The 17,189-nt window shown below is 29.8% G+C and overlaps 2 protein-coding genes across 4 annotated transcripts in view; one reads left to right on the top strand and one right to left on the bottom strand.

The window, feature by feature from the left end:
• Nucleotides 1-16,462, top strand: part of LOC130676763 (protein FAM50 homolog) — a 55,295-nt gene extending 38,833 nt beyond the window's left edge. The window contains exon 6 of the mRNA XM_057483256.1: nucleotides 15,900-16,462. The gene's annotated coding sequence lies outside the window, so the exon portion shown is untranslated. The remainder of the gene's footprint in view (nucleotides 1-15,899) is intronic.
• LOC130676759 (organic cation transporter protein-like) lies at nucleotides 2,895-8,266 on the bottom strand. Of its 3 annotated transcripts, XM_057483250.1 has the most exons (9): nucleotides 7,666-8,266; nucleotides 7,317-7,587; nucleotides 6,784-7,179; nucleotides 6,098-6,337; nucleotides 5,885-6,017; nucleotides 5,759-5,800; nucleotides 5,489-5,657; nucleotides 5,110-5,411; nucleotides 2,895-4,086 (listed from the first exon to the last, which is right to left on the bottom strand). In XM_057483250.1, exons 3-9 carry the CDS (start codon nucleotides 6,940-6,942, stop codon nucleotides 3,569-3,571), a joined length of 1,563 nt encoding a protein of 520 aa, XP_057339233.1. In that variant the 5' UTR covers nucleotides 6,943-7,179; nucleotides 7,317-7,587; nucleotides 7,666-8,266; the 3' UTR covers nucleotides 2,895-3,568. The 3 variants fall into 3 exon arrangements, with proteins under 3 accessions (XP_057339233.1, XP_057339231.1, XP_057339232.1); XM_057483248.1 differs by having other exon boundaries at nucleotides 2,896-4,086; nucleotides 5,759-6,017; XM_057483249.1 differs by having other exon boundaries at nucleotides 2,896-4,086; nucleotides 5,759-6,017; nucleotides 7,944-8,266.
• Nucleotides 16,463-17,189: the final 727 nt, after the last annotated feature.

Below are 17,189 nucleotides of genomic sequence, written 5' to 3'. Positions count from 1 at the left end.
AATTTTGTAATTCATGTAAAAATAAGTTTCTGGGAAAAGACAATGAATATTCTTGAAGGAAATTGAATGCTCTACAAAAAAAGTCTCTTAACAATTTTCGCTAAATTCACTCCTTCAAAAGTTATTCAAGATTATTGAAGTCGTTTTACATAACTTCAACCTTGAATAACTTTTGAAGGAGTGAATTTAGCGAAAATTGTTAAGAGACTTTTTTTGTAGAGCATTCAGTTTCCTTCAAGAATATTCATTGTATTTTTCCGGAAACTTATTTTTACACGAATTACAAAATTCCAAAGTTGAACAATCAAATTTAAAAATCATACCAATTTTCAAAGCATGATTATAAGGAAACGGTTCATCTGACGAAAAATTTTAATCAGACCTTTTTTGTAGAGCATCAAATTTCCTTTAAAAAATGTATCTGAGTCGATTTCTTTTATCTCGATGGATTGAGAGTTATGAGACAAAAACCCGCTCATTTTAAAAAAATCGAAAATTGCGATGATACACCTCTTAATATCAAAATTAAGTGCTCAAATTTTCACAATAATTTTTTTTTTCATCCCAAATAATATTTACACAGTATCGTTAAAAAAAAAAAATAGTCGATTTTTTTGGCCCAGTCTAATATATATATATATATATATATATATATATATATATATATATATGAATATTAGGATGTATCAAAAAAATCGACTATTTTTTTTTTCTGAATTATATCAGAAATATTGTTGGAAATGACGAAAACAGAATACTGTGACAGTTTGAGCTCTTAATATGAACTTTAAGAGGTTCCGCATTGCACTTTTCTATTTTCCATAAGAATAACATAAAAAACATTTTTTTTGCGTCTTCTGATTTTTATAAGTAGCTAACGATGCGTCATAAGAATAATTGGCAGGCATGTTTCTGTAGGTAATTGATTGCTCTACAAAAAAAAATTCTTATCATTTTTTGATAAATCTATTTGTTTAAAAGTTATTTGAGGTTGAAGTCGAATTCATATTAAATTTTGAGATCTTGTTACTTTTCCGGCGAAACTATCAGACCTATTATAAAACATTATGGAATCTTTTTTGTAGACAATTTTATTCCCTACAAGTTATTTCTAATAAAGTTTTTTTGAGTCCCGCATTGTTTTCTAGTTATTTTAATTTTAATGTCAAGCTCTTAAAATCGATCAGAAGACTATTTATTTTATGAGCTGATTAGATTTTGAAGTCGATCGTTCTGGAAGGCTCAAAATTTATAGGCTCAAAAGTTACTTTATATTATAAACAATATCCTCACCGAATTTCAGCCGGATATCTTTAAAATTGAGCTATCACTATTATGTTATTATAGCTACATCAATACTTTTTTAACACCCGCCAAGAAAATTTAAAATTTTCAAAAATTCGGGAAGTTATTGGTTTCGGTACGATTTTTGAAAACCGAATTTCTATCAGATCTTGACGTTTTGAGGTTCTAGGAAGTTATTCTGACTAATTTCACGATGATGTCCGAGTGTACGTATGTGTGTGTGTACGTCCCTACGTACGTATGTAAATATTCTGTAACTTTTGAACGGACGAACCGATTTTGATCGTCAAGGTGTCATTCGATGCGGCTTATTAATTCCTACAAACTGTAAAAAATTGAGCTTGATCGGTAGGGCTGGTTCAGAGATATTCCTAAAATAAAAATTTTTTTTTTGGATAACTTGTAATGTGCTCGATGGATTGATTCCAAAATCAACTAGGCTCTTAAACTTTATAAGTCGCGTCGAATGCCACCTTCAACATCAAAATCGGTTAATTCGTTCAAGAGAAACCATTGTCGAAAGAATTAAAAAAAAATTTGTTTTTTTGTTTTTTCAAAATTGCTCAAAATTGACTTGATAAATCAATTTCAAAATTTGATCAGCTTTAGAACTTGATAAAACGCGTCGATTGCCACCTCAACTGTCTCAATCGGTTAATTCGTTAGGAAGATGTCGTTGATGAAAGAAATAGTAAAAAACGTTTTTTTTCGAATATCTACAAAAAAATTGAATCGATCGATTTCAAATTCTAACCAGCTCTAGAACTCTATAAAACACGTCGATTGTCACCTTAACCGTCTCAATCAGTCAATTCGTTCAAGAGATATAATCGGAGAAAAAATAATAAAAAACGTTTTTTTTTCGAAAACAACAGCACACAAAAGTATTTTCGAGCTCGAAGAGCTCTAAAATGTATTCACAACAATGTTTTCAAGCTCAAGGAGCTCAAAAATAGCGGGAAGTTTTAGGGCCGGGCCCGCAGGGTCAACCGATAGACCGATTTTTTATTCAAAAAAAAATCAAATTGTCATTTTGAAATACTTATCCATTTAAATCAAATAATGCACAAATAAGTTAATCATTAAATGTTTAATAATTATAGAAGGAGCTTTCCATGTAAAACAATTTTTATTACAAGTTACTACAATATTTTTATAGATGACTGCGTGGACTTGTACAAAATGCGATACAAAAAATAGCCTTGCGTTAGAAGTAGAATCATGAGAATTTGGGCATTAAATATTGCGTTAATTTTGTGGAAAACTTCTACGTGCCAATACGTCACTATATAAATTTAAATCTGTCACAAGATGATAATGAAAGATTTAACGTCAATATTTTTGTATGACGCACATGATGTTGTGCGTAACCCTATCTAAAAATTCCCATAGAATCCACTCAACTGCGACAAAAACCGCATAGAATCCTATACACTGTATTGGTTTCTATGCGGTTTTTGTCGCAGTTGAGTGGATTCTATGGAAACTTTTGGATAGGGAAGAATATTAGTCACATGCCTCATTGATAAAATTGCTTTTGCGCATTATCATCCCCCGACAAAATATCTTATCAGCAAAACGTTCCTTAACAAAAAAACCCCCACCGTCATAAGCACTAAAATAAACATGAAAATTTAAAAACACCAATGTTATAAAGAAAGAAATTATATATTTATTTGAGTGTAAAAAAAATTTACATAACTTTTACATCACTCTAATCCAAAATAGCTTATAATTATAAAAAAAAAACAATATCATAGTTATTGAATTATATAAATACATTGAATATTGTTAGCCAAATCTTTAACATTGCGACATATATTAAACATCGAAATAACAATATAATAAGAGTTAATAATGAAGAATTACTCCAAAAGAATACTATAATACGTATTAATGATTCCACCGCCAAAATTTAAATCTTTGTTTGTTCTATTCACACCTAATTTGGATGCTTGTTTTTCATGAAAATTGTGGGAATGGATAAATAGTAAAATAAATTGAAGGTCGATGAAAAACTATATATTTTAACGGCTCGATTTTTAGGAAAATTGTGGAAATTATATCGAAAAATATTATGTCGGGAGATCTTTTATCTGTAGGATATTTTGTCGGGGGATGAAAACGTGTATTGCCGATAAAATTACTTACACCAGATTTGCTCAAGAAGAGCAACATATAAATATATACAATTATCTTCGTCTCTTTACCCCATCCCGATAGATAATTTTCGTTAAACTGCTTTGATACCTACTACTTTTCACTAGGAATTTGAACCATCTACCGTTATCTGCTTGTTTACATTAGTATCACTTTTTTTAATTAGTTTTATTTGAGGTATAAGAAGACATAAAAAACCAGCAATGAGTGCTAAAACACTACAAAGTGTAGTGGGAGCCCACCAAGCAACATTACCAAGCAAATCAACAATATATGGCGCTGTCATAGTTCCTATTTGTGCCATTACTAAACTCGTTCCAAATGCTGTATTTCTAACAATACTAGGGAATAATTCGGAATTGAGTACCAAGTTAGCGGTATAACTCGCGGAAAAACAAAATTTAGCTGCTAATGCTAGACCTATAACTATATTTTTACTTTTCTGGACGGCTAATATTGTTATCATCAAAATAAATGCAACCGTATAAGCCAAAATATTTGCATTTCGACAACTGAAATATATGAGAACCGCCGAAGCTGTTATATGGGCCAATATTTCATTAACTCCTACTATTGACATATATATGTAGCGGTCTGATTTAAAGTTATCAATACTTAGAACTGAAATAGAAAAAAAAAATGTAATTTAGCCGTGCAAAAAAAGTCGTTGAATAAGCGTTGAGTAGACCGAGAAATTATTCTCTTTTGAAATTCTGTGGGGTCATATCAAAGCTGGACCATGTTGGCCAACTGACGAAAATTAAAATAAACATAGAAAAAAATTACAATGGCCATGGTAAAATAAACGATTATATTAAAAATTACTGTAACTATTGTAAATTTTTCTATAGTCACAGTAATTTTTGCCTGTGTTTCTTTCAATTTCTGTAAATGGCCAACATGGTCCGGCTTTCGTACAACACTATATCATTTAAAATGAGAATAATTTCTCCGTGTTTTCTAAATTTCAAAATGTGACACAACGACGAACTTCCTTGATAAGAAATAAATGATTCAAAACAATTAGAAATAATTCAATTGTACTACTATACAGATATACATTCATCATTGAGTAAATCATTTTCTATAATCAGGGTTATTTTGAACGTTTTTTAAACTTTTAAGGATTCAAAGAACAAATCAATAGCTGACTACTATTGAATACTATTCAAATAAGCTGAAAACAAACGTTGAGAAATAGTTAAAAATCATTTTTTTTAAAAGTATTTTGCACGGAAAAAAATGATAAAATTTGACACTTTTAATAGAGAGTCAAAAAAAGTTTACAAATGAATAAAAAAATATTTAGTTATAGTATTTATCAAGTCCATTGTTTTTTTCGTTGTATTTTTAGAAATTTAAAAATAATTCGTCATTGTGTTACAATTTGAAGTTTAAAATAGCCACACTAGCAGATCCGAATTACGGTAAATTACCGGAATTTACGGCATTCAGAAGAATTACCGTAAAATGCGGTATTTTACCGTAAAGTACGGCAATTTTGTATTAAATTACGGTATTTTGCGGTCAAATACGGGAATTTATCGTAATCCAGATCCGCAAGGGCAACGCTTTTTCAATGATTTTTCATTTTACACAGGTAGCTACAATTAGGAATTTTAAATAATTAATCAAAATACTTACTAAGTGAAAAACCGACAAGCGCGGTGACATAATTTGTAACATACATAATCAAAAGTTTTTTTCTCAGATCTGAATTTTTAAATAGAATTCGTAAGCTTACAGAATTACGATGAAAACAATTTGTATGGTCTTTTTTTAATATTTCGGGATGTTCTGATAATGACAATCTGGGTTCATTTGATGGACCCTCTACAATATGATCCGATGTCATGACAAATGATTTATAATATTTTTCAATTATTTTTTGAGCTTCGTCATGACGATTTTGTGCTATTAACCATCGCGGTGATTCCGGTATAAACCTAATAATAAAAATCAAAATTAATTTTTATCAAAATTTGGTTGTATAAAAAATATTTTTCTAATATAATTTAATTACCAAATCAACATAGCGATCGGAAGAATAAAACATGATATGGCCATTTGTAAATATCGCCAATTAGGTATAAAATAAGCCATTCCTACAAGACAAAAAGTTCCAACAGCAGACATACAGTCAAGAACAGCAGCGAATATTTTCCGCAGGTTATCTTTTGAAACTTCAGATACTATTATGATAAAATAAATAAATAATATTTCCATGAGCCAATTATAATTGTTCTTACAAAAATGGGTAATCTTATATTTCATGATTGTAATTATTTCTTACGAATAGTGAAAGCCGAAGAATAAACAGCACCCATACTCATTCCTGTGAGAAATTTCAAAATAACATAAGCCCAAAACCATGGTACCAATGCACTTGAAGGTCCAGCAATAATGTTCAAAATTATACCAATTATCAATGAGTTTTTCCGGCCATATTTATCTGCATATGTACCTAAAATTCCTGAACCACAAGTCATTCCTACTGCATATACTAAAAATGTGCTTGCTCGATGTAATTTTTTGTCGCACACTAATTGCCACTGAAACCGATAAATAAAAACCCATTTTTAGTACAACTATTAATTGAAATTTATAATATCCTATGATGATCATTTCTTACTTCGTCGACAATCGTTGACATTTTACTGTTATTGAACGTAAATGATGTACAGTAAACTATCTTTGGCTTAAACTCAAGCTCATTGACATATTTTGTGGCATTTTCGTATCCCAAATTCACAAGATGCGTATAATTATGATCATATTTCTGACATTCGTCAACCATGGACACGTTGTTAATTTGTGCCATAGTCCAATTGGCATTTTCAAGTTCTGGAGTAGAGCAACAATATTCGGGTACCTTTTTTATTAAATATATATTTATTTATTGCATTCGTTGTAAAAGAAGGCTGAGGGAATAAAGTGGCCATCGAAAAATTTTTAGATCATATTTTTTTGTTTCATTACACACCCGCACGAAAAAATATGTATCCCGGCAAAATAGTATATATCCGGCTTATATCTTTAGTATTGTCGTATGTATGCTATTTTGCCGGCATATATTCCCGGATATCTATTTTTTCGTATGGGCAAGATCTTCTGGTCATATTCCAATTTCGTTCACCGGTAAATTAATTAATAATTTAAACAATAAAATTTATGTCTTTCAATAAATTAATAACATGTTTGATTGTTAATAAAATCGGTAATAACTTAGACTCTTAAATGAAAAAAAAAAAACTAAAAATTTTGGAGTCATCATTTCCCTCTCTCCTTCTTTATATTAATGGAAAATTCAATACAAACCTCAGCAATAAAAATATAAGATAAACCATTTATTCCCCATAGTATTGACGTTAAAATATTTATGATAAAAATAATCCAAAGAAATTTTGATCCTCTGCCTAATTTATCGATAGCTTGTAAGAGACAATTTTCTTTAATTAATTTATTTTCTTCTTCCATTATTTTTTTCTATATCACAAATAAATTTAACTGAGTGGAGCAACTCAACCAATTGATCTCAAAATTTCACTAAATAAAAATAATTATAAACTGTTTCGAATATATCTGGATTTATCTGAACTTAATAATTTGTCCTGCTGGTGCTTTTAATCCAAAGTAAAAATTTAATTTTCCAATACGAATTTTAAAATCGCTGATATTTTTTATTTGCCGGTAAGACATATAATAAGAATCATGCTGGAAAAAATTTAATTTCAATAAAACAATTGATAATTTCAAAAAATTATTTTTTATATTTCATAGTAGAAATAAATGCAATTATCGATTCCATAAAAATTTCTGTACAAAAAAAAAATTACTGTCATGTTACCTACACATGTCTTTTAATATTATTGATTAATTGCCACATTTCATTCAATATTAAAAAAATATATCAATAATTTTAACATCGTTCTCAGATTACGTCAATTCACAAACACTAACAATAATTTATTACAATAAACTTGTATCGATTAAAAATCTTATCGAGAAAAATTTTTTTTATTAACGTTTTCACTGTTATAAAAGACATGGTCATCGACGATCCCCACTTTTGTCACTGTTGATTTAGTTAATTTTTTTTATTGACATAAACATACCGCCATACTGTAAAAACAATTTTTATTTAGAAAGATAACAAAAAATGATATTAATAAATGTAGGCCATTTTATATTTTCAAATACATTTTTTAGAACTTAATAATCAAAAGATATTTCACAAATATATAGAATAATTAAAAAATAAACAATACAGAAAAACTCTTTTCGGTCGTTTAGATTTTTTTATAAATTTATAAAAATATATAATCGTGTGTACATTTTACGCATTAAAGAGAATCTTAATATTCATTTGTAACAGAAAGACAGCTTTGTTAATTTACTTAATTATAAATGTCTTGGATTTTTTTTTTCTTTTTATTGGAGATGTTAACAAAATAACAATGGATAACATTGAAATTCACCTATAGAAATATTATGACAGCTTGTGATAACAAAAGCTGATCAGGTAGGAACGCATAATTATAGATAAGGCTTATTCTAAACCTGTCGCGACAGTTGCACTCTTTGGTGGAACATTAGCCTTGGAATGGTGGAGCATAAGTTTTGGAAAAAAAATCATGTTTTTTTACTCATACGGTGTAAGCACTATTTTAGGCACGCTTTTTGTTCGACAAATGCTGTTTGCGTATTCAACTGTTACTTCGACTTTTGCGTGTTTAATGCGATGATTCACGTGCGACAATTACAAAATACTCGGCACGTAACCGACGCGGTCTGGGCTCGATTCCCAGTCCGGACTATTTGATTATTTTTCTGAATTTAGTTATAAATTTTTCTTTGAAATGATCCCTCTCTTACCCAATCCCCTCCTGTCCTAATTCTCTTTCCCCAATGCGAGAATGATGGAACGCTGCACGTACATGTTCCCGTATGTATGTGTACACGGAGAGAATTATCGAATCAATTTTACTCGTTAATTGTGAGTAAAACTGGGCCTAGATGAATAATTACTGGATATAGTGTTCAATGATGAGGTAAAAAAACCCAATATCGAGTAGCCTTTAAACAAAAAAAGAGTGAAAAATAAAGCAAAAGGAATCAGTTTTTATTCTTTCCGTATTTATTTTGTTTTTGGCCCAGGTTTAATCTACATTGTAGGGTAAATTTTATCAAAAAATTCTCTCCGTATACATGAATACATACTTTGCTAGTTTACAGCATTATTTAATGTGATTTTAAAGATGTGGAAAGCTTCATGATTTAGGCGCTCATGTGATTTAGTTGAGAATGAATAAAAACTCAGCTGTTTGTCGATCGAAATCATTTATTGATTTATCAAATTTTTCAATGCATTGTATTACATTTATGTGTTTTAAAATATCATCACATTTTTTGTCAGCGGTATGTATATTTTTTTTATGAATTTACCACACGGAAAGAAAAATATTGTCAGAATGACTATCTAACTTATCCTTAAATGACGTATCGTCAGAATAACGATTCGTATACCTTATTTAAGAATACTCACATGTTATTTTAATAGTCTATAGTATCGTTAAATTAAAGATATGCATTTAGGTTAGGATAAGTATTTCATTTATTTAATTCAAAAATACGACAAATAACCGTTGTAAACATACTAGTTTCATTGATATAAGTATCAGTTTTGCCAGCGTGAGGACCCGTATAGCTAAATTGGCTATACGTTGCATCGTTCTCGGTTGCCGGTTCCCTAAATACAGAGTTTGCGTAATAGTCATGTCAGAAATTCATAAAATGCCTAAAATAAGGATACGGATGGTCATTTTGACGATTCACTGTGAGGAAACTCTGTATAGCTGAATTGGCTAAACGGCGCATCATTAAGTAAGTTGAGTATAAAGCGTATAGCGAAAATAGCGATATGTATACTCGCTGTATATGTATACTCTGACGATACTGCACACCTCGAACGCGAAGCGAAGAGGTAGTGCTCTACTGTCGTCAAATGTCAAAGTAGGGTTGTCGTCAACTTAATTTTTCTCTCCGTACACTTTGTTAGGAAACATTAAAGTTTAGTTCTTTGATTTTTGTAGAACAAAATTTGGCATTTATATTATATATTTTCAATTCACAAATAAAGCATTTTCCAAAATTTTGTTTAATTACATATGCTAGCAATATTTTTTTTCTCGCCTCCGTGCGGAAAGCGTCAACTTTCGTCCCGTTGTGCATAATGAACTTGCCGCTTTCCGTCTCCGTCGAGGATAAAAATAGTATACACTCCTCGGGAAGTAAATAAGAAAGCCTCAGATCACATGTTTGTTGACCTCGGCTTCGCCTCGGCCAACAATTACATGTGATCTGAGACATTTCTTACTTTACTTCCCTAGGTGTTCAATATACTAATTCACCATACCTGCACCGAAAGTTTAAATTCCTGCCCTGTTTAGAGGGAATAAAGTCGTTCTTTTCTTTTATGAGAAAATTAATGGTACAAATCAGCATATACGCCATTCTTCCCATAAACAGAGGCAAAGATTCAAACTTTCAGGTGCAGATCTGGTGAAAAATAGTATACACAGCACGGAAGATAGGACGTTCCAATCGTCCTTCGGCTCGGGTTGGCAATTATACACGTGGGGTGGAATGTCCTACTTTCCTTCCTTGGTGTATAATATACTATTAGTAATTATTTTTGTCATCAAACATTTTTGACACTTATTATTTTCTCTCAATAAAGTTTTCCTCATACTTTTGATACCGCTCTGTTACCTCTTCTTTTTCCTCTGATTTTGTTTGAGTTATAAAGAGACACAGAAATCCAGCTATGAGCGCTAAAATACTGCAAAGTGTAGTAGGAGCCCACCAAGTAATATAACCAAGCAAATCAACAATATACGGTGCAGTCATAGTTCCAACTTGTGTCATTACTAAACTAGTTCCCAGAGCTGTATTTTTTACAATACTGGGAAACAATTCCGATTGAAGTACCAAATTAGCAGTATAACTTGCCGACGCACAACATTTAGCTACTGATGCTAATCCCATAATTATAACTTTACTTTCTTCGGGTACAACCAACCTACCAAAAACAGATTCTCTGTATAAAATCGCGCCAAGTACACGTTTAAAATTTTTTACAATTAAGAAAAGATTCTTTTTACAAAAAAAATAAATCAAATCGAAAAAATACCAAGTACCTAATATAATTCAAAATCATGAAAAACATTTTCATAGAATTGAAAAAATATTGAAAAAAAAAATTTCAATGTACTTGGTGTGCATTACTAAATTTATTCAAGCAAAATTAATTTCTAGAATTGATTTCGCATATAAATTATTTTCCAATAAAATTGAATGATATTCTTTTTTTCCAGTTTATAGGCACACCAAGTACATTGAAATTTTTTTTTTCAATATTTTTTCAATTCTATGAAAATGTTTTTCATGATTTTGAATTATATTAGGTACTTGGTATTTTTTCGATTTGATTTATTTTTTTTGTAAAAAGAATCTTTTCTTAATTGTAAAAAATTTTAAACGTGTACTTGGCGCGATTTTATACAGAGAATCTGTTTTTGGTAGGATTTGTCTTTTTTTTGTCGTGTTGATTGATAATGATTTTAACATACACTATTAGAAATCGATTTATAATTTAAGTCAAGTGAGCCTATATTGTTTATAGTATTATCTTGTAGAAACAATAAAATTGTTTGTTAACAATTGTAGTAATTTTGTACTGCTAAATATCATAACCTGATTAATTAATTTTTATAAGACAAAGAGCTGCAATTGTTTAACGACAGTTCCCTTTAAAGTTAACGTCAAATATATCCGACAACGTCGGACTTTTCTGTCAGTAATTTAAAACATCAAATGGCTTACTAGTTCGACCTCTCAGCACCTTCCACCTATTACAACTAGCATATGATGCTAACTATTTATCCTCCCGCCCCTCTGACCCAATGGAATGCATTTTTTTCAGAATCTCAATGGATTCAAAGTAGAAAAGGGTCTATTCATGATTTTTAAGCGTGTTATTTAGGTTTTAGGTATCGGGTGACAGGAAACATTCCAAAATCACTAAAACTATGTTTCTATTTTTCCGAATACAATATAATGATTTATTCATCTATTTATTCCAACTTTCTTATAATCTAAATAAATAATTTAATAAGTATGTAATACATTGATTTATTATTTAAATTATCGACTAATTATTGATAAGATGCAATAAATGTTGTAAGATCTCAATGTGTAAATTTCGAATGGAAGTTAAATGCACGCCTATTTATGATTTTCAAGTTCACTAATTAATTAATAGGTGGAGGCACTTGAGACCACTGAGGACATAACATGAGGAAAATTCCTTTATAGCACAGCATGGGGACTTCTGAAATCTCCATGTAGCACAGTTTGCTTTGACAAAAGTTTACTTACAAAAGTGTCCTTGAATTTTTCGTCAAATGTCCGTCAGCTTCGGACTTTTCCGTTTTTGACGACAACTTATATACAACCTGCTATACAATTTGATGTAAATTTACTACCCGAATTAGAATGCAAATTTACTTCAAAAGTTAACTAGAAAAAATTTATTGTCAATATTCAGGCAAATTTTTACATCAATTTATTGTTGACTCGGAAAATTGTAAAGTATTTTACCGTCATGTAGACATTTTTATGTATAAATTCGCTTATCTTCAGCAATGGTAAGAACGAACATTACAGACTTTTTTTTGTAGTAACAATTAACCTTTAAATTGAGGAAAAATTAACCGCAAATTTTTCTTTCCAACTTTTGTTGTCAAAATGTCGGCAAATTAAGGCAGAAAAATATTTAGGCAATTTCAATGTCAAATTACTGTCAATTTCAAACTAAAGTGGTTATTAGGAAAGTACCCTGATAGCCACCGTAACCGCAAGTGAACTTCAAGACACTGCCGTATTCTGAAGCCAACTTAAAGGAAAATATTGGAGAGCAAACAGTTACGGTTAAAATGTAACTTTAATTCAACTTGACTACAAGTGTTACCGTCAAACAATGACATTAAGTTGATTTTTCCAACTTTTGCTTTCAAATTGTCGGCGTATTTGGGCAGCGAATTCCGGTAATTTCAATTGTCAAATAACTGTCAGTTCCAAGCTAAAGTGGTTATTAGAATATATATATATATATATATATATATATATATATATATATATATATATATATATATATATATATGTATTAGGGTGATTCAAAAAACAAACAAATTTTTTTTTTCTTCCAAACAGGTTCAAAAGTTTCGTATGGATACAAAAAGACGCCTGTGAAAATTAGAGCTCTTAATATTAATATTAACATTGTCCGCATTGCATTTTTCTATTTCCCATAAGAATAACATGGAAAAAATTTTTTTTACGTCTTCTGATTTTTATAAGTAGCTAACGATGCGTCATAGAAATAATTGACAGGCATATTTTTGTAGGGAATTGAATGCTCTACAAAAAAAATTTCTTATCATTTTTTGAGGAATCGCTTTGTTCAAAAGTTATTTGAGGTTGAAGTCGAATTCATATTAAATTTTAAAATTTTCTTACTTTTTCGGCGAAACTATCAGACCTATTACGAAATATCATTGAACCTTATTTGTAGACAATTTTATTCCCTAGAAGTTATTTCCAATAAAGTTTTTTTGAATTCCGCATTGTTTTCTAGTTATTTTTATTTTAATGTCAAGCTCTTAAAATCGATCAGAAGACTATTTTTTTTATGAGCATGACGTTAAAATGAAAATAACTAGAAAACAATGCGGAATTTGAAAAAACTCTATTGAAAATAACTTCTAGGGAATAAAATTGTCTACAAATAAGGTTCAATGATATTTTGTAATAGGTTTGATAATTTCGCCGGAAAAGTAAGAAAATCTCAAAATTTAATATGAATTCGACTTCAACCTCAAATAACTTTTGAACAAATAGATTCCTTAAAAAATGATAAAAATCTTTTTTTGTAGAGCATTCAATTCCCTACAAAAATATGCCTATCAATTATTCCTATGACGCATCGTTAGCTACTTATAAAAATCAGAAGACGTAAAAAAATTTTTTTCTATGATATTCTTATGGGAAATAGAAAAGTGCAATGCGGACAATGTTAATATTAATATTTAGAGCTCTAATTTTCACAGGCGTCTTTTTTTATCCATACGAAACTTCTGAACCTGTTTGGAAGAAAAAAAAAATTTGTTTGTTTTTTGAATCACCCTAATATGTATATCCTTATGCATACCCTAATAGCCACTTTAGCTTAAAATTACCAGTAATTTGATATTAAAATTGCCTGAAATTCGCTGCCTGAATTTGTCGACAATTTGACAGCAAAAGTTAGAAAGAAAAATTTGCGGTTAATTTTTCCTTAATTTAAAGGTAAATTTTTACTATAAAAAAAAAGTCAGTAATGTTTCTTCTGACCATTACAGAAGGTAAGCAAATTGATACATAAAATAAATTGATGTAAAAATTTGCCTGGAAATTGACGAAAAATTTTTTCTAGTCAACTTTTGAAGTGAATTTGAATTCTAATTCGGGTGGTAAATTTACGTCTAATTGTTTAGCAAGTTGTATGCAAATCGTCGTCAAAAACAGAAAAGTCCGAAGTTGACGGATATTTGAAGAAAAATTCAAGGAAATTTTTGCTAAAGCAAACTGTGCTATTAGGGTAGTTCGGCCAACGACAGCCAATGACAACACCCTAATAGCACAGTTTGCTTTAGCAAAAGTTTACTTACAAAAGTTTCGTTGAATTTTTCGTCAAATTTCTGTCAACTTCGGACTTTTCCATATTGGACGACAATTTGTATGCAACTTGCTATTGAATTTGACGTAAATTTACTGCCCGAATTAGAATGCAAATTCACTTCAAAAGTTGACTAGAACAAAGTTGTCATCAATTTTCAGGTAAATTTTATGTCAATTTATTGTTAATTTGACTTGAAAAATTGTTAAGTATTTTTTTACCCTCAAATTGTAGACAATTTTATTTATAAATATGCTTACCTTCTGAAATGGTAAGAATGAACATTACCGAGTTTTTTTTTCGTAAAAAGTTACCTTTAAATTGAGCAAAAATTAACCGCAAATTTTTCTTTTCAACTTTTACTGTCAAATTGACGCTAAATTCGGGCAGCAAATTTTAGGTAATTTCAACATCAAATTACCGTCAATTTCAAGCTAAAGTGGCTATTAGGGCATCTGTATCTGTCATCGTGCTAAATATTATACGATTTTGATACCACCTAGCGGATATAACTAGATAGAACTTAAGAAAATAAAAGAAATATATTTTTTAGCAACCCACAAATAATATTTCTGTGGTATATATATCTACATATGTATGCAAAATCAGGAAACATTAAAAAAATACAAGTAAACTTTGAATGCGAAATGAATAAAAAAAATGCATCTTAGCCATTAACGAGGATTTATTTATACCATTGAAATCTAAAACGTTCTTATATTCTATTGATCGTCATCTCCTGATATGATATCGATAATTTAAGTAAGGATTGTTTGAATTTTATATCAGAATTTCTATATAACTCAATGAAACTATAGTAAAAAATACAGACTGAAGCACCGCTAGTGGCGCAAAAATGAATCATTGCTTTGAAAAAGTTTCAATGTTTTATTGAATCATGGCATTTCTTACAACTTTTTATTCTCTGGCAGTGCCCTTTTTGCATGAAAAAATTTATAAAAGTGTCTAAATTGGGGGTGCTATAGTATATGCTGGCCTAATTTCATTATTTAAATTAGTTCCCATTACTAAAATGAATAAAGTTTTATAATTTTAAGACGAACAATCAATCATCTTTCGAATGAAGAAGGAATTTTCTGAAAATTTATTATTTTAAAAAAGTTTTAAAAAATGAGAGCTAAAAAGAGCCAAAAACCACTATGTCTACGGAATAGATACACGGCAGGCTCGCGCCATGACACTTCACACATATACATGTGTTTGAACGTGTACTTGGCGCGAGACACTACCGTGTCTCCTGATATTGTGATCATTAAAATAAATCCAGCTGTATAGGTTACAATAAGTGATTTTTGATAACTTAGAAATATCAAGATTACTGAACCTGTCATATGTCCGCATGCTTCAGCAATTCCTATTATTGATATATAAATATAGCGGTTTGATTTAAAATTATCTACACTTAGAACTGAAATAGTATGAAAAAATTTAATTTAGCTAGTATATTTTATACAATTCGAAGTTTAGAATAATAATTTCGAATGCTCACTGAGTGAAAAACCGATTGTAGCTATAGCATAATTTGAAAAGCATGTAATCAGAAGATTGTTTCTCAAGTCCGAATGTGTGAACAAAATTCTTAAGCTTTCAAAATTACGATAAAAGAAACCTTCATGTTTTTTTTCTAATGTTGCAGGATTTTCTGATGGTGACAAGCTAGATCCAATTGTTGAACTTTTTACAACACGATTCGGTGTCATGACAAATGATTTATAATATTTTTCAATTATTTTTTGAACTTCGTCATGGCGATTTTGTGATATCAACCATCTCGGTGATTCTGGTATAAACCTAATAATAGAAATAAAAATTAATTTTCATCAAAAATCGCTGTATAAAAATATTTTTATAAAATATAATTACCAAATCAAGATAACGATCGGCAAAATAAAACCTGATATTGCTAATTGCAATATTCGCCAATTAGATATATAATGGGCCATAACGACAACAATAAAAGTACCAATGGAAAATATACTGTCAAGAATAGCTAACAAAAACTTTCTTGTATTATTTTTTGACAATTCCGATACTATGAATATTAATATTTTAATCAAACAAAGACAATTATTTTATTAAAATTTGATGGTAATAATTATTTCTTACAAATAGTATATGCAGAGGAATACATTGCACCCATGCTCATTCCTGTTGAAAATCTAGAAACAACATAGACCCAAAACCATGGTGCTAAAGAGCTTAAAGGTCCAGAAATGATTTGTAATATTATACCAATAATCAATGAATTTTTCCGGCCATATTTATCTGCATATATACCTAAAATTCCTGAACCACAAGTCATTCCTAATGCATACACTAAAAATGTATTTGTTCGATATAATTTTTTGTCGCATACTAATTGCCACTGAAAAATAAAGAATTAAATATTTAATATTAATTAATATTACGGGTGTTCTCAGACAGTGCCCCCCACTTTTTAAAAATATGAAATACCTTTCAACTGTCATAACCGTGTTAAAATTTTATTAATTAATTAAAAAAAAATTAACACTTTACTGTCTAAAAATGAATCAGTGAAATTCAGTACTTCATCAGGATATCCCTATTCAAATAAGAAGTTATTTGCCATCGGGTCAACCCGACGAGTTCCTGATCAAGACCTTGTCAGGATATTCTTATTAAAAAAAAAGTTATTTGCCATCGGGTCAACCCGACGAGTTCCTGATCAGGACCGTATCTGGATATCCTTATTCAAAAAAAAGTTATCCCATTTCTTCAAATATTTCATTTACAGGCTAAAAATTAAAAAAAGTACAAAAGAATATTATATAAAAATCACGTCAATCATTGTAGCACAGATTTTTTACTTCTTCATCAGTTATTCTTTGACATCATAATGAATATTATATTTACACTTTAAAGATCACTTGTGTATGTCAGCCCAGTGGATAGCATCGAGGACTTT

Source organism: Microplitis mediator, chromosome 10, assembly GCF_029852145.1.
Source record: "Microplitis mediator isolate UGA2020A chromosome 10, iyMicMedi2.1, whole genome shotgun sequence".
Lineage (NCBI taxonomy): Eukaryota > Metazoa > Arthropoda > Insecta > Hymenoptera > Braconidae > Microplitis > Microplitis mediator.
This window is presented reverse-complemented; position numbering and strand designations above follow the sequence as displayed.

Excerpts from the sequence above, each read along its gene's own strand:
- LOC130676759 (XM_057483248.1), bottom strand. The coding sequence starts at position 6,942 with ATGGAAGAAGAAAATAAATTAATTAAAGAAAATTGTCTCTTACAAGCT. Across the intron at positions 6,338-6,783 it reads CTTATATTTTTATTGCTGAG|GTACCCGAATATTGTTGCTC; the intron begins GTTTGTATTGAA and ends TTAATAAAAAAG. Across the intron at positions 5,412-5,488 it reads CCGATCGCTATGTTGATTTG|GTTTATACCGGAATCACCGC; the intron begins GTAATTAAATTA and ends TTTTATTATTAG.